At 44.4% G+C, this 23,464-nt stretch overlaps 2 protein-coding genes across 2 annotated transcripts in view; one reads left to right on the plus strand and one right to left on the minus strand.

The window, feature by feature from the left end:
- Nucleotides 1-17,485, plus strand: part of ANKRD6 (ankyrin repeat domain 6) — a 33,878-nt gene extending 16,393 nt beyond the window's left edge. Inside the window, 13 exon segments of the mRNA XM_010019569.1 lie at nucleotides 2,030-2,128; nucleotides 2,794-2,892; nucleotides 6,350-6,448; nucleotides 7,456-7,554; nucleotides 9,304-9,402; nucleotides 9,639-9,716; nucleotides 10,260-10,364; nucleotides 10,618-10,755; nucleotides 11,126-11,302; nucleotides 13,289-13,468; nucleotides 14,016-14,108; nucleotides 15,445-15,556; nucleotides 16,911-17,485. Coding sequence (XP_010017871.1) covers nucleotides 2,030-2,128; nucleotides 2,794-2,892; nucleotides 6,350-6,448; nucleotides 7,456-7,554; nucleotides 9,304-9,402; nucleotides 9,639-9,716; nucleotides 10,260-10,364; nucleotides 10,618-10,755; nucleotides 11,126-11,302; nucleotides 13,289-13,468; nucleotides 14,016-14,108; nucleotides 15,445-15,556; nucleotides 16,911-17,485 — 1,953 coding nt within the window.
- A 4,662-nt stretch (nucleotides 17,486-22,147) lies between these two features.
- Nucleotides 22,148-23,311, minus strand: LYRM2 (LYR motif containing 2; the record flags this gene model as incomplete). The annotated part of the gene is made up of 2 exons (XM_010019570.1): nucleotides 22,148-22,228; nucleotides 23,146-23,311. Coding segments are annotated over 2 exons (247 nt in total), but the record flags the coding sequence as incomplete, so codon positions are not given.
- Between the last annotated feature and the right edge of the window lie 153 nt (nucleotides 23,312-23,464).

The following is a 23,464-nucleotide window of genomic DNA, read 5'->3' on the forward strand; positions in this document are numbered from 1 at the left end:
TACCAGTTGGCAGGGGTAGGTTGATGGATTACTTTCCACTTCATGGTAGTCAGCTAAAATGACCTTTGCACTGTCCACATTACCCACTGCTGCAGTAGCAGTACCTATTGTTATCAGTACCATGCATTAGCAAAAAAGGATTATAAGTTCTTGCCCAGCTTGTTAACAAGCAGAGTTGTGTAGTAATAGTTACTGGAAACTGATGCTTCCACTTGTGAGATGGTGTAATTTGGACCTTTTCCATAACATTTTGGTCAGCTTTAAATGTGGAGCAGATACACAAGTTCAGAGAACTTGCAGTGTTGTCAGTTTTCCAATACTTTGTGTTTGTCTGAAAGTCCCAGTTCCTGCAACAATTAGTGTCTTTTTATTCAAAATCTCTTAAAACACATTTCCAGTCTTAATAGGGACAAGAACAAAAATAAGAGTACGTAACCTCTAGAGACAACACGTAGATAGCAAATTTAAACAAAAAACCTTCAACACGATTTTTTCAAATCAACTTCCTGATTATAAGCCAATTTAATGATTTACTGGTGGCAGGGGTTGGCATTACAGGGGTTACTGGAAGGTTGTGTTTGGCAATGCTGATTTTCCCTTAAGGATTAATAACTATTTTGGTGTCATTAACACAAAAGAACCCCACCAAGAGCAATTTTAAAGTCAGCTGTTAATTGCCTTTGAGAACAAATTATCCAAATTATTCAGTTATCTGAAGAGTTGCAGACTGTAGGACAGAAAATATAGAAATTCCTCTAGTTTTAGTATTTATTATAATGTGGTGTCATCTGATAAAGATTTGTAGCAGAGAAATTTTGAGTCTATTTAGGACTAGCTTCCTGCAGGCTTTTCTTCCTCAGGATACACTGTGTATCTCTGCCCTGTGTGGGTTTTTGGTGACCATTATCTAGATCAGCAGAAGTGGATTGGATTCCTACCCCGTTTATTCATCCCCAAAAAAGGCTGTGTGCAGCTTTGAAGCCAAGTCTTTGTGCCTGGACTCAGGCTGTGCTTCAGCATTTCAAGTTCAAAGCATATTCAAAGGAAAGCCAAGGCCTGTTGTTGTGGCAGCAGTGGAGCTACTGCAGCTCATTTGGTGGCTTACTTATAGGCTAACTTATAGGCTGCTGCATAAATCCTCCCATTCCCTTTCTTTTATCATGGTCTCTCCAACATGTACATAAAAATACATAGGTAACCCCAGACAGGTAGGACCAGTAGTTCGTGTCTTGCTAGGCTTCAGGTTCTGAAAGGCTTGTAGAAAATTAATCTTGGGCTTTATAGCTCAGCAAATGAGCTCAACAGGCATTAGGGGGGCAGTCAGACATCAGCATAATTTCTTTGGGAGCTTGGCCACAAAAGAAATAAACTGATGTAAGAAGCTTGCTTCTTGCTGTTACGTGGCCAGTCAATGCGAAATGAAAGTCGTTTGGACCTCAAGATTGCTCAGTTGCTTCAAGTTGATGGTCTCGCAGTTGTGGTCTTCATCACAAAATTGCCTCCTCTGTTAGCACTAATTGGTAAATTCATCAGAGGTGCTGAAGCGACCACTCTCGCGTCATGCTCCTTATCCTAAGCAGGGCTAATGTAGCAGTCAGAGCCAAAACAGGAGAGCCTCATCCAGTTAGTGAAAGTACTGGAGGCTGATCATTATGATGAATTACAGCAGCCTGTAATTCCCTTTAGTTCCCTACAGATACTGTTGATTATTAGACACATTGTGCCAAATGTCTTAGATTCACTGCCTTCTAATACTACCATGGTTTTGGTGCACTTCAGAGCTGTATGTGGGATTGTGATGACTTGCAGTCTTCTCTAAACAGTTGGTTTGCAGCTCTCTAATACTTTCAATAACTTCATTAATCTTAGCAACTTTAAGGATAGTTGTTTACAAGGACTGTTTTCAAAGGCAGCTTGAATTGAAACACTGCCTGTGTTGAGGATGCAGCCCCTGTGTGTGTTGTATGCGTTTGTGTTGAGTCAAAATGAGGTTGGAATGGTACTGATCATAAACTTGCTTCTTTTGCAGGGTGATCAGACAGCATTGCACCGGGCTGCTGTTGTAGGGAACACCGATGTTATAGCAACTCTGATTCAAGAGGGCTGTGCTTTGGACAGACAAGACAAGGTAACAGGCAAAAGCAAAGCCCTGTGGGATTGCAGCCTTACCAGCCAGTAATACTAAGGTCTCAGAAATAAAGTTGAGATTTATATTCGTGAGTATCTGATGCTTTGAAAGTAAGTAATTGGAACAGTTACAGTGTAAAAACACTGTTACGTCTTTTCCATATGAATTACTGATTTAGTTATTTTTTTTATATCAGGCTGATGGGCCTTTGAGCAGCCTGGTCTAGTGGAAGGTGTCCCTGCCCATGGCAGGGGGTTGGAACTGGATGTTCTTTAAGGTCCCTTCCAACCCAAACCATTCTGTGATTCTATGGTAGTTTTTAGTTTAAGAGTCTGTTCTCAGCTCCTTAAGGGAGAAATTAATGTACAACCATACTATACCCTACGTAAAACACTGCAGTTTCCCTTGATTATCCTAGAAACTGAGAATCCCAGGCTGTAAATTTAGTTGTGGAGTAAGTATAACTAATTCCAAGTTCCAATGAAAGAAATAATGTTTTTACCCTCTTGTAAAAATAAAATAGAAAATGAACTGGTAGGAAAGGAAAATGTTTTTACTTGTAAGGAGAGCAGTGGGGTGCGCAGCTGCTGTGCTCTAAATGTAACGTTACTCTGCGTGTGGTGGACACAGCACACTAACCTTCTCCTCGTGTGTGTGCTCTGCAGGATGGGAACACTGCTCTTCACGAAGCTTGTTGGCATGGATTCAGTCAGTCTGCCAAAGTGCTCGTTAAAGCAGGAGCCAACGTTCTTGCCAAGAACAAGGTGAGACCCATGCAGGAGGAGCTTTCAGTTCTAGTGTACAGTGGCTGATGCTCAGCCCTGGAAATGTCTGGCCATGGCATTTCTCAGTGGGTGGGGGACATGCTGAGTGGGATTCTTTTTCTTCTGTTTTTGCATTTATTACGCCTGGATGGTCCCTCAGCAGGCATTGGGGAATTCATATTTTGACAGCTGATGCAGGAGGAACTCAATAGTGTGTTGAATGATGCATTAATTACAGCTGAGGAACACTGCAATTCCTGTGGAAATCTCCATGGTGCTCTAATTTATACCAAGTGTACTCACAGTGCCTGGTGTGATTTAAAATGAAAATGAATTGTACTAACAGGAAAATGGCTTTCAAAATCCAATCCTTTTTTCTTTTTTTTTTTTTTTTTTGGATTTAAACAGCCAAAGGAATGTAACCCACAGAGGGGGGAAAAATAGCTTATCTTTTGTTAGAAAGTTCTTCCTAATGTATTAGTGTAGGCTCTTACCAAAATCTTGTAATGAACCTGGATTATGTCCCTTTTAGTATTCATGATACCTTGAGAGCAGTTTAGAGGAAAGAATGACAAAGCCAAGAGGTTTCAGTTCCACTCCAATTGTAAAACCTGTGGAGACTTCAATTCAGTAATTCAGAAATCAATGGAATAGTCTGGGATATGGCAGTAGCAGCCAATGGTGTGAGCTGAGCTGAGGTTTGGACGACTGTGCTGACAGGTCGGTCAGATTGCATGGTTGGCACCGTGTCCTTCGTTGCAGATGAGAGGGCTTTGGGCTGGCTGTGTGGGATCTCTGAGCATGTCTTGGTAAATATGTCTCTAAAACAGCAACTGAGAGGGAGACAGCTGGCCAAAGTCTTAAGATTTTGAGTAAAAAGGCACGTTGCCTGGGCATAGTGTTTCTGTATGTGCACATGTATGTGTACAATATCGGTCACTCTGTGGTCTGTAATTACATCATCTTTGATAACGTTTTATGTGTATTCCTGCTTCTGTATTGTTCCAACTCCCAATTTTTATTTTGTGTAATTATTTTTGTGGTAATGTTCACCTAGTTTTGTATCAAAGGTACTTTAGGCAACTTCCCATGCTTGGCTTTAGTCTTGTGAACCGTTATACTTCTCTACAAAGGTGCGGGCTTAAGATGCAAGCCTGGTTATCAGGCATGCTTAGGTGCCTCCAGGTAGTAGAAGCCTTAGCTTGCAGTACAGCCTCTCTCAACTGGAAACAACCTCTCTCTGAAAGCACGTGCACAGAATAGCTCTGCAGGGTTGATACCTGACTGGCAGACTTTAATACTGTATGACCAGCTCCTGTGCTGGTCTCTGATGTCTTACCCACGGGGTAAGACATCCTCTTTCTTTGCATTTCACTGTTTGTGTATTTTTTAATGGACAGGATCTTTTCTCAGGAGCTGCTGAAAAATGCAGTTATCGTGCATGCTTGCACACATGCACGTGCTTCTACCCCTTTTGATTTCAAGACAGAAGAAGAGCTTAACTCTATTTAATCCCAAAATGTTTTCTCTGGTCTCTCGAATTTTTATGTTACTGATGACTAGGCATAATCTTTCAGACAGCTTTTCTGGCAGCCAGGGCTGAGTGTCATCCTATAGGATCATCCTACAGGCAGGTTATTGACTTAGACCTGAGCATCATGCAATTTTTGGCTGTTTGGGACAGATACAGGCTGTTAGACTTGCCAAACCCTGCTAAGCAGCAGAAGTTTTGAGTCTATATATTCTGTAACTCCTGGTTGATATGTCCTGGGAACACTTGGACAGAGGCACTCCTTGCAGCACAGCACCTTGAGCACAGTATATATAGGAGCAGTGCAATTGAAGGTGGCTCCAATCTTCAATTTCACTCATTGAAGTGAAATGCAGAGGCCTGACAGGAGACGTAGGAGTTTAAAGGCGAGTTTTAAAAGCAAGTCAGGCAGGCATTAGAAGAAGGGACAGCACATGAGTAAACTACCTGGGTAGCCGTATTCCTCAAGTTGGCTCAATAAACTCTTCTGCTGTAGTAGATCATCTTGTGAGATCAGTTGTAGCCTTCTCTGTAGATCCTCCATCAATCTGTATGTTATAGCGAAGAGTTAGTTAGAGCAGTGAAGACCCTCAGATTGGTACAACTCGGCCCACTCTCCCTCTCAAAGGAAACTGGTGAGAGATTGGTCACTCCGTGGGCAAAGAGCTACATGAGGATGCTCTGTGAGCCCTGGCCCTAGGCACCAGCACCATGACTTCTCCCAGCATGGAGCTCCTCATCCCTCACCTACTGCTCAGGAGCTCTCTGCCTTCACACCAGGGACCTTCCAAACACCAGATGATAAAGACATTGCAGAGGCAATACACTCATGAGGGAAAAAATTGACACTTAAATGCAGCTTAGCTAAGAAAGAAAATGTTTGTGTCTGCAACAGCTTAGAGACTACATTCAGGCCTGAAATGGTCTATAATGTGGAACTGAAGACCGAAGAGCACATCTAAGAATTGGCTGTTGGTAATTCAAGCCCTGCAGCTTTGATGTGTGTCTTGAAAGCACAGGGAACAAGTTAAAGGACATAATCAAGGTGAACAGGCAGCCTAGTAAGCATGGGAAACCTATTTACCTGAGCTGATTTCATTTCTAGCTCCCAAGAGCCAAAAATCCCAAACAATTTCAAGCCAACAAAAGCCAAATGCTGCCAGAAAAACTTGTCAGACTGATAAAATGCTTCACAGTGCTAGAAAGACAATAGACAAGCAAACTTTTCTTTGATTTCTCTCCATGAAAGCTGCATGTTTGCTTCTTTCAGGAATCTTAGCATGTCATTCTCTGGGGGTTGGGTGGCTTTTCCCCCCCCCCTTCTCATCGTGGCTGGACACTGGCATGCTTTTTGAACATTGGAGCTTCACAATAGCTTAAAGTCTGCATCCTGACCTGTGAGAGCGCCCAGAGACCCACCAGACTTAGAGCTTGTTTGTGCTACAATCGTAAGGAAACAGAAATGGTTGTAACCCTCATCTGCCTAACACCTTGCAGCAATCACGGCCAGCTCTGCTTGAGATCAGAGATGCCCTGCCATGGCAGCGTGTTTATTTGTGTGTGTGCATGCGGGAAACCCTAAACTCAAGAATTATCTTTCCTTAAGTGAAATACTTGATTATGCTGTTTGATATTAATGAACAAGACAGTTTCTAGACTCTTTACTTCCTGCAAACAGACTTGACCAGGCAGGTATCATTAGACTGTCCAACTTCTGCCTTTACTATATCCCACATAAATAATTCACAGGACGAAGAGGGTATTTCAGTCTCCAGGTTCATCCAGTTCATATCTTTGGGAAAATAACAGTGACAGTATCTCGCTCTTGGGTGGATCTTCTTGTGGGAAGAGCTGTGAGGTTTTATTTTTTGGTGCTCATGTCCAATTTCTAACCACGACTTTTCTATTCTCCTGTGTTTCTCTAAGGCAGGTAACACCCCTCTTCACCTGGCTTGCCAGAATAGCCATTCCCAGAGTACTCGTGTTTTATTACTTGGAGGATCTCGAGCAGATCTCAAAAACAACGTGAGTTTTGAAAAGGACGTGTTCATTTTTGTGTGCCTTTGTTATAGCTGTTACTTTAACTCATGGAAATACTCAGAAATACTTTCAGCCGTGTTCTTTATTATAAATGCTATTGGAAAACTCCACTAACAAACCATTGTATGCATCCTGCACAGGAATGGTTTTGATAGGATTGAGCGACGCACTACTTGTACCCCCATCTCTTGAGTGGGGATGGAAGGAGCCAAAGGGGATTTTGCTGTTGCACAGACCGAGGCAGCTGGTCCTTTGCTGCTTTTCTGGGTCGTGATGACCCATACACTGTTGTGCAGTTCTGCAGAAGGGTTCCTCTCTCAAAAAGATGGAAAACTTAAAAGGGGTTTATGCCAGAGTAGTGAAAGTCTTCAGACCTGCCCTCACGGAGACATATCATGTGTACTGTGTGTCCGTCTGCCAAATGAGGTAGATTGAAGGTGACTTCAGTTTCAGACAGTTTTCCTCCTATTTTATAATGAGAAGGAAGCCAGATGTTTTTGTCCCTGCTTGACAGCAAGGTGGGCAGAGGCACACAAAGTGAAACCCATGAGGCTCTGCTCCCAGCGCCAGCTGCACATGTGCCACCCCTCCTGGGAACACTGCTCTGGCCCCTGCTTCCATGTTTATTCATTATGTGCAACACCATTGAGCTTCCAAATCACAATGGTTTGTGGTTCACAAGAACAGATTTAATGTGAAAATAGAGATCAAGTTTTGTAAGCGCAGGAAAGCAGCATTTTGTAATACCTGTATGTCCCACCAGTGGTTAAAGAATTTGTACCCGCAGCTTGCCTGACCCCAGCTCTTGCTAAACCTCTCCACTCCTGATAGCAGGTTGTGTACTGCAGAGAAGACAGCCTTGCTGTCCAGTGGAGGTGTGTGGCACTTGCTGCTCTCTTTGGTTTAACAGGATTGTTTCATCCCTGAGCGCCGTGACAAGTGCAAGCTTTTCTACTGCGATTACATGCTCAGAGCTTTGTTTCTGTTTGCAGGCAGGAGATACCTGTCTGCATGTGGCTGCTCGTTATAATCACTTGCCCATCATTAGGGTGCTGCTCAGTGCTTTCTGTTCTGTCCATGAAAAGAACCAGGTCAGTGCATGAACCTCATTGTGACTCTCTTGCCCTTTGCATATGGCTGGTTGTGGGGAAGAGGGATTCCTACCCGGGTAATCCCGCTTCACTCTGTGTTTCACTGTACCACCAAATGCTTTTAAGAACAGCCTTAAAGTAGTGGCTTATCAGTGGTTTATTATTTTGCCATCGCATTTGCATCATTTTCTTTAAAGCATTGCCTGTTTATGAGGTTCTGCAGTCGTATGTTGGTATAGGAAGGGGGTCTGGGACAGTAGTGACATGGAGTTAGGAGCTGGCGCTTCTGGGGCCTTAGCAGTTCTGTGCAGAATGGGACTGGGCAAGAGACTCAGTTGTTTTATGGGGGCCCATTTTCTCTTCTGTAACTAGGATTTAATGATCCTATGGCTATTATGGAGACATTGTGAAGCAGAACTCCCTAACATTCAGATACTACAAAAGTGCAAATTCCTATGAATAATTTTCTTTGCTGCATTTTGCAGTAGGGGGAATTGAAATGACATAAAAGTGAAGAAAAAATATGCTTTAAATTCAAAGTAATGGTCTATCTAACCTAGGATTAATCATCCGTGGTTGTTTTATAGAGAAGTAATTGATTTTGTATCTATAGCATAGCCTAATTGGGTGGTAGAAGGGAATGGATTTAGTACATTAAGATGTATTAAATCTGCTAAATAAATAGCTTATGTGGTGCTTAACCACATCGTCTCATGCTCCTGGGAAATTTTCCATGTGTATTTGAGGATCATAAAGATGTTTTCTGATCTGTACATTTAGCCTTGTTTCTTAGATATGAGATATTACGCCAAACAAAAAGGGTTTCGGTATGTTAAATTTACTGTGTAATTTTATTTGGAAATGAGTTTTTAAACTTGCAAAATGAGCTCCTGAATATTAAGATTAACCAGTGTGAACCTGGCCCGCAGAGACACCCACCCCTTTGCTTCATTCCCCAGCACTACCCAAAGTGGTTCCATATTTGCACATGTAATGGTTTTATTTATGAATACACCTCGCCCAAGTCAGCAACAAGCAGTAGACATCCACTAGTCTCAAGGAGATCTAATTTTCTGAAGGCAAAATGCAAGGCAAAGGGGACAGGAGGGCATTACGCACACGTGCCCTGTCTCCTTTGAACAGCTGCTGGTACTGTTAGTAGCGCCTGAGTCTGATTGCAGCAGACACCTGGCTACACTGGCACAAGGGCAGGGCAGGGCAGCGTGTTATGCAGCACCTGGATCACCTCCTGGCTTTCATCCAAAACCTGTTTTTCTTGAGGAATCTCATGAAAGGAACACTGGCCACCACGCTGCTTGTACCTACCTGGCTGCTTTTGAGTAACGTGACACTTGACCATCTGTGCACCAAATAATCAAACCTGGAAAAAAAGAGAAGGATGTGGTGGGAAAACCGGTTCTGCCCTCAGATGTCGTATCCATTTGCTGGCAGTAGAGCTGGGCTGCCTCCAAGCTGCATCGTGTATCACTCGTTTTAGTTAAACCAGATCACCAGCGCCCTGGCTGCGTTTCTCAAAACCAGGCTGAAGCAGGTCCTTGCCCTGAAGTAGCTCCTGCCCCCTCCTGTCCCCTTCCTCCTAATTCTGCTTTCCTTATTGACCAGGCCTTATTTAAGCTCAGTGACTGTAGGCCTTTTGAGCTCTGAGCCCCTTTTAGGGAGGTGTGATTTCTGCAGGGTGAGACCCAAAGACTTGTGTTACACAGTTGTTCTCTGCTTTCTTACTTGCAGGCAGGGGATACTGCGCTCCATGTAGCTGCTGCTCTCAATCACAGGAAGGTGGTTAAGCTGCTGCTGGAGGCAGGGGCTGATGCATCCGTTGTCAACAATGTAAGCAGCACATGGAGTTTCATTGGTAATTTATGTTAATGCAGACTACCTTCAACGCTCTTCATAGTGTTGGTAGAAAATATTTGGGTGTTAGACTTGAATTAAATCTGGGTAAATGAAAGCAGTTAGTCAACTTTACTTATGTGCACAGAGCATGTACTAACCCTGGGTGGAGAAATCCCACATTTCCAGTAGCTTCTGTTTTGAAGGAAATGCCATTTTCTTTTTCCTCTCAGGCAGGTCAGACCCCTCTAGAGGTTGCCAGACAGCACAATAACCCTGAGGTTGCGCTCCTCCTCACTAAAGCATCACAGGTATGTTACAGATCTCTCCCCAGCACACACATACATGTGGAGCTAAGGCCAGTTAACCCTGAGAGGTCACATTCTCTTCTGCTGCGAAAGGTGCCTGTGTTTCTGCCGGAATTGTGTGCTGGCCTCAGGTCTGTTGATGTGGAGCCTTTCAGCCCCTACACCGAAGCAAGGTGTGCAGATAAAGCCTCCACAGCGTTAAGTGCTGTCAGAGGTATGAGACTAGGCACGGTTGCTGCCCTGCTCCTCCTTGTTACCTCTGAGTGAGAAGGGCTGGGCTTGGCTTGGCAACCAGCCGGAGGCCGCAGGAGGTGCTTACCCCTCCAGGGAACAGCAAAGTGCCCTGATAGACTTGGCTTCGTGGTGCTGTGTTTTCACAGCTGTCGGCACCCACGGTGCTTGGCCCATCACTGTCCATCTGGCAGCGCACTCTCCTTTATCCATTGCCTTTCAGACAGAGGTGATTGATAAGGTTTACTCTATTAGTTGGCTTCTGTGGTAGGAAAGAGCATGACATCACTGAGTGACAGTGTGGTCTGTCTTCAGGTCTCACGCTTTAACCGTGGAAGGAGCCTGAGGAAGAAGAGAGAGCGACTCAAGGAGGAAAGGCGAGCTCAGTCAGTACCACGGGATGAAGTGGTACAGAGCAAGGTACAGCCCTGCATTACCAGCCACATCTGCTGCGATGGGGGGGAGTGTAAATAAACCCCATCAGGACCACAGCTATTTGGAGCCATCACTTGTGCATGACCACGGCAGCTGTCTGAGGCAGTCTGTGGTGCTGTGCTGCTAAAGGGTTGCCCATTAACATGAGCAGAGCAGCTTGAAACTGGGCAACTGAAGAAAAGGCACCTTTTCCCCATCTCTGCAACTGCTCTGAACCCCCTGTCTTTGCTTCAAGCAGGGCAGCATCTCAGCTGCTGATGACACACCAAGCAGTGACCAGCCACCACAGAAGAAGAGCAATCTGAAGGATGAACCCCGGTCAACCTCACCAGATCCAAAAGGGAAGAAGAGCAAAAAGAAAAAGCCAAAGGAAAAGGTACGAGTAGGTTTAAAACAGCAGAGGGAAGGGATAGTTGTTGAGCAATAGTTCCATTGTCCGTTCAGCATGTTGGTGAGTCGGGGCAGCAGCCCTGCCATGCTTGCTCATGGGCAGAGGCAGTAGTCTTCAGACCGAAACAGACCCCTGGTGGGGAAATTCTGCTGTTGAGCGTCACAGGCACGAGCTTTGTGTGGAAATCTTCTTGTTGTGCCAACAGACATCAAAGTTGTGGCCAGGCACTGCAGCTGGACTGGTGTTTTAACCAGGTTTTTGCTGTAATTGTCACGATGGGTTTGTCCTGTTCCCACCAGGGAAAGTTCACCGGGGGGCTCCTGAACTGGGCAGACGTTGTGTGTATTTCCTGCAGGTCTCGGCACTCTCAGACCCTATCTCCCCAGCTGACCAGCAGACACTCCCCCGGGCCCAGCAAAACGTGCCTAAGCGCAGAAGTAAACATCACTGCTTCTCTCCACCCCCTCCCCACGAGGTCCGAGCCTACCAGCTCTACACGCTCTACCGAGGGAAGGATGGGAAGGTGATGCAGGTGAGCTGGCTGCTGCCCTCCTGAAGCGGGATGCGGGGAGCAGCGCTTGGAGTCAGGACACGGGTAGCTAACAGAGAATGAGCTCAACTAACTGCGCTCGCAGGGGTACAGCATCATGACTGTGTGTTTGTTTTCCTTGTTTGGGCTTCAGCAGCATTTTGGCCTGAAGTCTGATAAACAATAGTCTGGGCTTGTGCGGGTAAAAGAACACATACTTCACTAGTTTTGATCTACAGAGTATTTCCTTTTTGGAGATACGGTGTGACCGATGACTGGAAATGACACTGGAACTTTGAGGATACGCTTTGAAACATTAAGATTGCAAAGGCCTTTTCTAAGGAAAATAAATGAGAGCAGTGGGTGAGGACTGAAGCTCACTACCTAAACCAAAAGCTTCTGTTCATTGCAGTGTATCTTTGGGTATCCTAGGGTTAATGGAGGCAGGAGCTGTACAGAAACTGATTCACAAATACACCCGGAGTTACCAGCTCCTGGGCATTTATTCCAGTTTAGAGCCTGATTGTCATTTTATTATGCAAGTATTCAACAGTACACATACATTTAAAAAAAAGGCATGAAACCAGCAAATTACCTTGGAGATGCTGTAAATGTTCGTATTGTTGTGTTCTTAATGTTGTCCTCCTGCACCTCTGGGAGGTCAATCCTTCCATTTCCTTAGCTTCTTATAGCCATCATCCAGCTCTCCTCCATCCCTTGCTGTAGTTAAAAAATTCAGCAGATTCTGAAGGTCCCTCAAGGCAGAGTTCAGAGGTTTTACTGGCCATATATTCCACCATCTCCCTATGTAACGCTTGGAAAATTTCCAGATGGGCACTATGGGATTATTCTAAAAGAATATGAAATATATGTCCTAAGAGAGATAATGAAAGCTCCTCCACCAGGAGCTTTCATATGTTGAAAGGAGTATCTCCCTGCCCCTGGGATCTGATGGTAGGAGGGGATGGGCTGGTAGGAGGGACTTGGGGAGCAGGAAGAAAGGTGCAGAGAGCAGATAGGATTTGTGTACAAATGTAATCTATTCACAAAGATTAGCTTAATAGAGCTAGACACCCTTACATAGTATTTCTTGAAGTACATGACAGGGCGCTCTCTGGTCTGTTGTCTTTGATGCCCTCAGGCCCTGAAGAGCAAACAGATTTTCTTGAGTACTTGTAGTTCTGAAGCTTTCTTTAGTGCTCAGCAAACCACTCACCTTTTCCTGCCAGGGGAATAATCCCCAATTTGTGAAACAGTACTGCAGGGCCAGAGGAGAGAGGGAAGGAGGCTCCTCTGCGGACAGATTCAGAGCAGCTGCTTTGGGCTCCTGACTCACCCCCTGAAGGAGCAGATTTCCACCTTCAGACTGCAGAGGAAGCCAAAGAGAATCAGGTGTCCTTGCTTAAGGGAGAATCTTTGTGACCAGCTCCCTGAGAGACTTAAATGTGGTCATGCAGCTCCCCTTGCAGAAGTGCTTTGGGACTTGGGACAAGTGAGTTGAAAGTCAGCAGGGTGAAGGCAGGCAGGAGCAGCCACACAGCACCAAAACAAACAAAAAGAGCACATTATTGTCATTAGGTTAGAAAATGCACACAAAACCACACACATCCACAAAACCTGGGGTTTTTTTGGTTCAATTCAGAACTGCAGCATCAAGACATGGGGGGCAGGCCTGTGATGTGGTATCCCCTCACACAGCACACAGTACCAGGGCATACATGAGCTGAGCTCATGGCTGCTTGTAGCCCCAGCAAAATCTATGCTGTGGAGTGTTAGGCTGCATCCATGTAAATCACATCAAGCCTTTTCTAGTCTGTGCTTTTTTCACTAATAGCCTGTTTGTTGAGCTACTGTAAGATGTTATCAGGAGGGTGAGATACAGCATATGGTACAGAAGAGCCTGTGACTGGATCGGGGAGGCTGTGATAATGTTCCAAGTGCACCAAGAGGACAGCAGGATGTAGCCAGTGAATGTATGACTCTTTTCAGGCACCGATAAATGGATGTCGTTGTGAGCCCCTGATAAATAAACTGGAGAATCAGCTGGAGGCAACAGTGGAAGAGATAAAAGCTGAGTTTGGGACAGTACAAGATAAGATGAACATTAAGCTGGGCCAGATGGAAACCAAAACTCAACATCAAGTAAGACTATGACCTGGAGGTCTGCTTGCCCGTATAAACATACCCTAAGCTTAATGAACATTTTCACTGTCATGATTCATTTATTGCTTCTTGTGTGGTAAAACGAACCTGAAATGTAATACTCAAGCCAGGGAACTGTGATATTCCACAGGGATCTAATGCTGCAAACTAGAGTCTTGCAAAAACCACATTTAATGTGGTAAGTGGCTTCTGGTGCTTCTTTAGACAATAAATCTAAATTGCTTGAGGCCCTAAGAGGGAAATATAAAGACAGAAGGCAGTCCTACAGCTCATCAGTTTGTAATTGTAAAATCCCTCTTGCTGAATTCTGTTTGCACTGAGATTCAAGATCCTCTAAATTATTTTTTGTTTTTAATGTAATTGTTATTCATCACTAATTTTGCGACTGAACCTTTTTGCAAGCTACATCTAATTGTTGTTGGCAGCATTCCTAGAAATGAAGACTGAAAGACAGTACATTGACTTACAAGGTTCACAGTTGGGAGGGAGGTTGTTTGGTTTTTAACATGACCATCTCTGCTAAATTATGGTTTGTTCCCCCCCCCCCCCCTAGATGGCTGAGCGGCTCTCAGCAGAGAGGACAGAGTGCCTTCACCGCCTGCAGCAGCACACTGAGCTGGAAAAGAGTGAGGGGGAGAAACGGCAGGTAGGGCTTGAACCAGCTACTCCCTGTTAGCCCAGACGGCTCAGCTCAAGAGTTTCGTTCCAGCAGGCAGAGGGAATATTGGAGATTTCTCTGCTGAAACAGGCAAAAGAGCTTCAAAGACCAAATCATTCCCTCATATCACTACCTTAATGTCTAAACCAGCTTTATAAAGCTTTTGCATTAGAAATGGGGAGCGTGAAATCCAGTCTCTCTGTCAGAATTTATTTTGGTGGATCTGAAATACAGGATCTGTAACAAAATGTCTTTTTCCCTAACATAGTGCTTTGCAAAAATTCCTACTGCTAAAATTTTAACAGTTGTGCTTTCAGCTTTTGCTTCATTAAAGGATGTCCGCAGGAACATCTGCAAATAGTAACAAGAGCAAGACCTGTGTTGTTCCTTTTAATAACCATATGGTTGTGCCCTGGGAATCTCTCCCTTCTTCTCTGTCTGATCTTTTTTCCCCTGTGTATTAAAAGGCTGCAGTTCTTCCCTCTGACTTTGGCAACACCGCATCATTTCAAAGCTGTGTGTTAACTGCCAATAGGCAAGTTCTGTTCATGTGCTTGTTTAACCAGCATGATAAGAATTAGCTGTTCCTGTACAGATCCAGCTCTTGCCCTTCCAGCTTCTGCAAAAACTCACCATTAAAACGTGATAAGAAATTTGTGTTCCTGTTCTGTTTGGTCTAAGTGAAAGTACTCGAAAAACTTGAGTTGGGCTTTACTTTGAGTTGGGTCCATGTGCAGAGAAGGGCCAGACCTGAATTCATGATGTCATATGAACAAGAGGGTAAAAGAGCTACTCATATTTTAAATGCTCACTGGCAAACACCTCTGCATCTGAGACTTACTAAGCACCTTTGTAATTTGAAAGGTGTTAGTAATTTATCATTTAGTGCAGGACTCATCTTTACCACCAACAGAGGTTGGCAGTGGTATAAAGTGGTGTCCCAGAAGTGTCTAATTTGAATTTCACTCTTTAAAAAATGGCAGCTTTGACCACATGTGACGTTCCTTAGAAAGTACCATTGACTGTATAATTGAACAGTCATCCCTGATCAGAGGACTTAGTGTTGTGTTTGAAGTAGCACATTCAAATCTAAGAGGTGGTAGCTCGAACTAAGGAGGGTGCCTTTAATTCAGTCATGCCTAGTTCTTCATCTTGTCTGATTTGCAGTCCTTTAAATATTCCCAGAGGCAGCACATGCATCTGTACAGGGAGTCTAAGGCGACAACTCAGCTTGCTTCTCTTTGTCCTTGCCATCTGTCCACAACAGCCCAGGAACCACTGGATCTCATCACAGGATCATCTAATTACAGTCTCTTTCTCATAGATTTCCTTGGTCGATGAGCTGAAGACTTGGTGCATGCTGAAGATTCAGAATCTGGAGCTCAAGCTCTCTGGAGATTCCAGGTCATCAAGACCAAAATCAACTTTGTCCACTTGTGAGTCTCTCACTGAGACCCTGGATACTGAGAACAACCCCCACAGTGCCAAGGACTGTAAAGCCAACCAGCCCGTGCTGCAGTTGGAGGGCTCCCACCAGCATTCCTATATCGCACTTCCAAATAGCCTCTCAGAAGATGGGGGAAGGAGCAGAGGCCAGATGCCAGAACAGAACTTTGGGCAACATTTTTGCATTCAACAGGATGGTGCATCGGGTGCAACCTTATCAGGTACTTAGATGTCATATGCATTGGAAGATGAGCTAATCAGCTGAAGGATACTTGTATTAATACCACACATATTAGTTCTGGCTGTGTGCTCTTCGCATCCTGTATGTCTTGGGGTTAGAATACACTTCAAGGCAGCCACTGGGAATGTTTTAAGACACGGTTCTCTTCACTGACTTCCTGATGCTTCCATGTCACTGTGTCTTTGAAGCCAAGTTCTTCGGTGCTCTGAATAATCTGTTTTCTGAAATTCCTCCAGCTTCCCAGACAGAATTGCTCCTACCCTGTTGTCTGGTGGGAAGGTGTGCAGATTATCCAAAGTCTACTGAAGGAAGTGTATCTAGGGCTTTTCAGATGCATGGAACCTGTATCAGCGGGGTGCGATGATGTGAACCTAAAATACTCATTTCCCTTGAACCAAAGTCTGTTTAATTACTAGTTCATTTGACAAGAACAAAAATAGCTGAGAACATTTCAGCCCATTCAGCGATCAAGGCCACCCAAAGATGCATTTCAAGCCTCCTCTCTGTGTTTGACCAAGGAAGCTTTTGAGGTAAAAATTAGAAGGGGAGGCTGGCCAGGTCTGCACAGCCAAGGAGAATGCTATCAAAGCCCTGGGCTTCTGTAAGATACGTTGTATATTCCCCCCCAAACACCATGCAAAGTGAACAGACATGGCATGGATACCCCATCAGATTAGAAGGGCAGAAGACCACATGCATTGAATAGTTCAAAAGCATCAAAATGTGTTACCTGTGCAAAATCAATGGGGCGTCAAGTTTTGTAGAAGCAGGGGGTTCATAGGTATCAGCAGATATAAACTACCGTAGGAATGTAGCCTGGTCTTTGTCACGTGTCCTTCTTGTGAAGTCCTTTAACTGGTGTTGGCCTGTAGTTCCCCAGCTGCAATGCAGTGCTCCCTGCCTGAGCCAGCTTTTCTCTTTTAATGACCCCTTATTGTATCACCTGACTGTGAAGATGTGGTAAGGCAGATAAGCCTCTACAGTGTTACACACAGCATGGTCCATGAGAAACCACATCATGCATCAAACAGCAAGGATTTCTGGATGCCAAAATAAATGCCCAGAGCTTTTCTAAATATCTATGTATTTATTTTATTCTGTAGGTACAGAGCAACAGTTAATCACTGGTGGACCGGTTTCTTCTTCTGCCCCTGCTCAAGATGTCAGGCCAAAGGACAAAGCTGTTAGTGCCAGCACTTTCCACAGGCTCCAGCAGGAGCTGCCCTCCTCTGAGCTTTCGGGCTCCAAATTAAGACATGTTAAGGTTCAAGCTGCTTTGCAGCCCTTGACTGAACCTGCAAAGACTGAACCACAGAGTGGCTGCTTCATTGACAAAGGAACGCAGACGAAGAAGTCCAGCAAAAGCGGGCAGTCGAGGCACAAAGCTGTGCACCACGCTGGGGCACATGCAAGCCAGGAGCAGCAGCCCTCTGTGCTGCCTGGGGGACAGCCACCTGCCCCTGCGCTCAGAGACACCTCCCAGGCCCTGGAGATAACGCAGTACTTCTTCGAGGCCGTTTCCACACAGATGGAGAAGTGGTATGAACGGAAGATAGAAGAAGCCCGGTGCCAAGCTAACCAGAAAGCGCAGCAAGACAAAGCTGCACTCAAGGAGCACATTAAAAGCTTAGAAGAGGAGCTCAGCAAATTAAGGACTAAGGTGCAGAAAGAGAGCTAGCGTCTACCAAGCAGGTAAAGACGAGCAACAAGACCCATTCTGGAACCTGCTGTATGGGAATCTCGAATACTGGTGTATATATATATTTGTAGTGCCTGTTACATCCAAACAAAATCCTCTTTGTCAGGAGCAGAACTAATTTTGGAGACTCCAGAACTGAGGAGAATTCATATGCAGACTACTGATGACAATGAGATGCTGCACATTAGTTCCTTTCTTTGTTATTTCCAAGAGTCTGTTAAATATTGCACTCTCAATTTCCAGGTGCTGCTTGAACACAAACTGCATTAGAAACCAAAACTGCTTTCTGAAAAGGGAACGTTCTTATTTCCACATAGGTTGCGTGTGGCTGGAGGGTTCCACTGGATGCTACATGTAAATACGTGGTGATACCAACAGTGAAATAAACCCAGGATGTTTGGGAGAGCTTTTGACAGAATTCTCCAGTGACGAAGGGCTGTAGATACTATTTTAGATACTCCCCACAGGCTTGCTCTAGTCAGTGGAGAACAGCTACAGAACCAATTCCAATTACAAGCCCACGCAGGTGACAGATGCAGGCTTGCAGCTGGGAGAGGCCAGGTTCCCACTGAGTGAGATACACCCCATTAGGTACAGAGGCTTTGGTTGCCACTTTGCTTTTTGTTTTACATTATTAAAACAAATGCTAAATTAGACTTGTCCTTTTTTTACAGAGTCCTCCTTGCAAAGCTCCTTGTGGTTACACAGTTGGTGGGGCCATATTCCAGTAATCTGGCAGAGAAGTTTTGTTTAGGGATAGCACATATTTTACCATAACCATATTCTACTTGCTAGGTATAATTTTTATATAAATCTCTTCTTCAAGCAGCAAATGGCTGAATTCTCCACTACTGAAGAAGCTTGAAAAAGTCCTTCTATCTAAAGAAGTGAAAGCTTCCCTGTACTCAAATGTTTCTTTTCCTGCAGTCAGGATTTTCTCAGACACCCTGCCCTTTGTTCTTCTCTTTGGTTTTTCCCTTCCTTGTATCTCTAAAAAGAGATGCCAGGCCTTGGTGAGTCTGCAGGTCTTAGGACTGGATTTACAAACATTCCCACGGCATAGAACTCAACAACATCTTAAAGTTTTTATGGATGTGTTTTGTTATAAAATCAAAACTTACAATGGCCAGTGTTGTCCGGGCTGACACACTTCAGATCATCTAGAGGCACTGTTGCATCTGCACCCCTTTAGGGCTTCCTCCTTATACCTCTGAGAAGGCTTCATCAGATTCTGTTAGAAAAGTAAGTTAACAGATCATGACAGACAGTTGTTCAGAACCAATTCGAATACAGGATAGTACTGTTATGCCAAGGAGAAAGGTATTTTTTTTCTGTACTGAGGAGCCCTAAAATCAATACAAAATACAGTATTGAACACACCATTGACTAATTAGTGATTAAGCTTTCTTCTTCTTAGCAGATGTATAAAGCAAAGAAAATTGTATTATATAGCAAAATTTTTAAAGTTCCTATTAATGCACTATCAAGACAAGAAAAGTGTATCTGCAGTTATTGAAACACTAGTTTTATTGCTCTGACTTCTGTAGTCTAACATAGACACTTCCATATGTTTACGGTTTTGTTTAAGCTACTGTAGGAACGCAGAAGCATGCTATTTAAGTTTTGTATCATCTTGATAAAGTGAATGTTTTGCCAAGCAATTAAAATAAGTGTTGCTCAGAAGTCTGTGTTGCTTAGACGTCTGTGGTGTAACGTTTTCTAGCTAGAGAACAGACACAATCCCCTCACTTCACTCAGAAGGGGGAGCAGAAAATGGGACTTCAACTTCTAAGTTTTTGTGTTTGTGGCTACAAAACACAGAAACCAGTTCTACTGTGTGTGCCACAGGTGGCTGCAGGGGCTGACTGACATTCGTTAGCTGATGCACACCCCCACCCTTTCAGAAGGTAGGGGCACCAGGCTGAGTGCGCAGATGATGGCACACACGTTCCTGAGCTTACACAAGTGCAAGGGAAATGGAAAGGCTGTGGCTTTAACCTAATCTGCTTCACACACGAACTGCACTACCAAGGTTCCCACTGGAGCAGTAATATAAGACGATGACTGCAGAGTACTGATTTTACAGGTTTTCTGATGCTAACAAGTGTACTATAAAATAAAGGGAGGCACTCTCTGCTAATTCCTTCCTTTTTACTCCACTTTGTAGTCCCCCCTGCTTTGAAAGGAGGAGCCAACTGTATGCTGGGCTGCATTAAAAGGAACATGACCAGCAGCTTGAGGGAGGTGATCCTCTACTTTGCTCTCACAAGGTCCCACCTGGAGTACCACATCCAGCTCTGAGGCTCCCAACCCAAGACGGATGTGGACCTGTTGGAGTGAGTCCAGAGGAGGCCACAAAGATGATCAGAGGGCTGGAACACTTCTCCTATGGAGACAGGCTGAGAGTTTGGCTTGTTCAGCCTGGAGCAGAGAAGGCTCCAGGGAGACCTTAGAGCAGCTTCCAGTGCCTAAAGGAGGCCTACAAGAAATCTGGAGAGGGACTTTATACAAAGGCATGTAGTAACTGGATAACGGGTAATGGCTTGAAACTGAAAGAGGGGAGATTTAAGTTAGATACTAGGAAGACACTCTTCCCTGTGAGGGTGGTGAGGCGCTGGCAACAGGTTGCCCAGAGAAGCTGTGGCTGCCCCATTGCTGGCAGTGTTCAAGGCCAAGTTGGACAGGGCTTTGAGCAACCTGGTCTAGTGGAAGGTGTCCCTGCCCATGGCAGGGGGTTGGAACCAGATGATTTTTAAGGTCCTTTCCAATCAAAACCATTCTGTGATTCTGTAAGAGCTACAATAGTTGAAGGACTTCACAAAATACTTTTCTTCACAGCACACACTTGGGAGTATATCTACTTACCGTAGCAGACTATACTTAGACACCTAAAGGCTTCTGGCAGGCAATTTTATCTTGACAAGCCAACAAAGCAGTGGAGATCATGGGCTGCAGCACTCATGGGGCACTCCCTGTCAAGAACTATTTCTGATTATGAGGTCACAACTTAGAAACATAAAAACTGGAGTCAAAGGAGTAGTGCAGGCTCAGGGCTGTGAATGGAAAACACTGTGGTGAGGCAGCACGGTAAAATCTCCTAATTAAGGAGCAGAAATCAAACCACTGGCTCGGGGAAAGGGGAAGTTACATGTGAGAAACGGCCAACATTGATTATGGCTTTGTTTAGCCAAAATTCCTTTCTAACCAGCATTTTCTGCGAATGTGAAGAATCAATCCTCAACACACTAATGTTCTGTGTATTCTATTAGAAAGTGTTAAGAAAATTTAGATTTTTAACAAAACATTTAGACATACAAGTTTGAAGGCTTCTCTCTATACAAATCTGAACTCTTTAGCAGCCTCACTGGTAGCCTGCAGCACATCCTTTCCTGCAAGCTAAGTGTCACGGGAAGGGATTCTACAATGTCTTTTAGGAAAATAATTTGGGGGGGGAGGGGGGGGAAGCATTCTTTCATGTTAAGCAGAAGCTTTTGGAGAAGCAACTTTGCTGATACATGTAACTTTGAAGACCCTTTGTTTAGCTCCAGGAAGAAGCATTCTTCCCTCCCTCCCACAGCCTAGAGGGGCAATACTGGCCTGTCCTTTCCCCTGTGGCAGCATTAGCACTTACCGACATGGTGGCACTTACCAGACTTGCCGTGAGGCTGTCCGGCTGGGAAGAGGAGGTGGCTCCTCAAGTGACCTGTAATAGGTGGGAGAGGGAAGGGCTCCTTCATCTCTTGAAACCACGACCCGAACTGCAAGCAGCTACTGGATAGTCAGGAATCCAGCTACTTCTGTCTGGCTTTTTTATGCTGAGAAAATCTCAGACTCACCTTGGTATTTTCAAATGATACAGAAATAAATAGAAGATAAACTGCAATTCACACGGAGGTAAGAACGACTGCAAACTAACAATTACAAGTGGAGTAATGTAACATTTGGAAAGCCAGACCACAATATTTTTGGTTAGTATTTTCTATCTGCAATTCTACCTTATACTGACTTTTAAATACTAAAAGTTGAAGGTAGTTCCTGTTAAATTGGTCATAACTGTTTTGGGGGATAAAATCACTCATTTTCATATTTAAAGACCTCCCCTTTTAAGTTTTATTCAGTTAGAAGTGAAAATTTGCACCTACATGGAAAACATTTGCTTTATGTTCTATCAATCATGTTTATCTGCTTTGGGCCTATTTATTTATCCCAAATGTTTGGGATTTTTAATCCCAAACGTTGGTAAAAGTCCTTGGCACAGTACAGAAAGAGCCGTTGCCACTGTAAATGTTACCACTTAAGAGCTGCCACAATAGAAAACAGACAAAATAATCTGGCTCATATTTATTTCCATTTCCCTGGTGTAACACTGCTGCTGTAGTTTTTGGTGCTTTCTGCTTTTCCCACAGCACATCCTAACATCATCCATTCAGGTCTTTAAAATCCTTCGTGGCTCAGTGAGTTCCACATGGGAAGGTAGCCAAACTGAGATGAGGAGGGGGAATAAACAAAACCCCCACCATGGTGGTTCCACCTTCAAAGGTTACCAGGTTGCCAGCAAAGGCTGCTACTGTAACCATTTTCTGGAAGAAATACTCTGCTTGTTCACAGCAGATGAAAGTCCAGCCTTCAACAAACTGAAGATCAGGATTTTGCCAACTTCAGTGTTCTTTGAAGTTCCTGAAGTTGCATGTTGCCTTGAGTAATCATCATCCTGATGGCATCCTGTAAAACAAAATGCAATCTACTGAACCGAACGTCTGTACACAGCCCAGGTTTTACACAAGCACATGGATTTTAACACATTAAAATATGTACAATTCACCGGCACTGTTGTGATCTATTTCTTTGTGTGAAGGTAACACTGTAATCACTGAGATGGTTAAAAACCAAGTGAACAAATTAATTAATTTTCTCTAGCTCTGTAATGATGAGTTTGGGGGATGGTTACAGCTTTGCTTTAAAACTCAGGTTTGAACTGGATTCAAACTCCTAATAGTGTTTTCTTTATGCCTCTGTGTCTGCTGCCTTTGCAGGCAAGTAGTGACAATTGCAGAGAGGCATTAGGCAGACAGGTGTTTTCACAGCCAGGGGATGTTTCTCTCGATGTTGTTTTGATCCAAGTCCTGCAACACTTTGTGTAACTCAGCCAGCAATACCTTGAGCACCGGCTAGAAAAAGGATCAAACTACAAAGCAGAAGACAGGAGACATACAAGTAATGTGAAGGTTTCTGCATTTCGTACATGCTTCCTTATGCGCAACCACCCCATTTGATTGTGTTCAGCTTGAATATAGTTGAAATTAAAGATGAAAAAAAGAAGCTATAGAAAGCTTGACCATTAATGAGTACGTTAGTTCCTGTATTAATACAATCTTTCTCATGTTTTGAGTAAGGAGCATTTGTTTAGGTTTTAATTCCAGATTATCATCTGGAAATGAGAGAAACATTACTACTGCCAACAGGGGGATAATAGTTAGAGATGCTGAATTCCTTCTTCATATAAACGTTCCTTAAGAGAAAACAGACTCTCACCAGCCTAGAGGTGGCACCTACGAAACAAACCCTTGTACGAACTGCAGGTCAGCGCACTGACCATCCCCGAGGGCAGCCGGCCAGGGTTGGGGGTGCCAAGTCCTCACCTCATCTGTAGCATCTTTATTTCTCCTGAAGTCCTCTCTGGCCCAGTCCTTCAAATAGCGGCGATCTGCTTCAGCAGGCACCTCACGAATAGCCCTCAGGATCTTCCTGTATAACTGAAGAACCTGCTGTCGCCTCAGGAACTGGGAAGGGGAGAGGGAAGTCCATCTGCGGCCACAGGACACCGCTGCGAGCCTTGTGGGGCACTCCAGCAGCCAGGAGGTTCCCCACCACGCAGTACTGCACAAGATCTCAGGCCGAGCAGCTTGAATTCCACACGAAGGGGCATTCCCAACGTGGAACACACACGCTGCGGTGCCC

The sequence above is a fragment of the Nestor notabilis genome, unplaced genomic scaffold (genome assembly GCF_000696875.1).
Source record: "Nestor notabilis isolate BGI_N333 unplaced genomic scaffold, ASM69687v1 scaffold15938, whole genome shotgun sequence".
NCBI lineage: Eukaryota > Metazoa > Chordata > Aves > Psittaciformes > Psittacidae > Nestor > Nestor notabilis.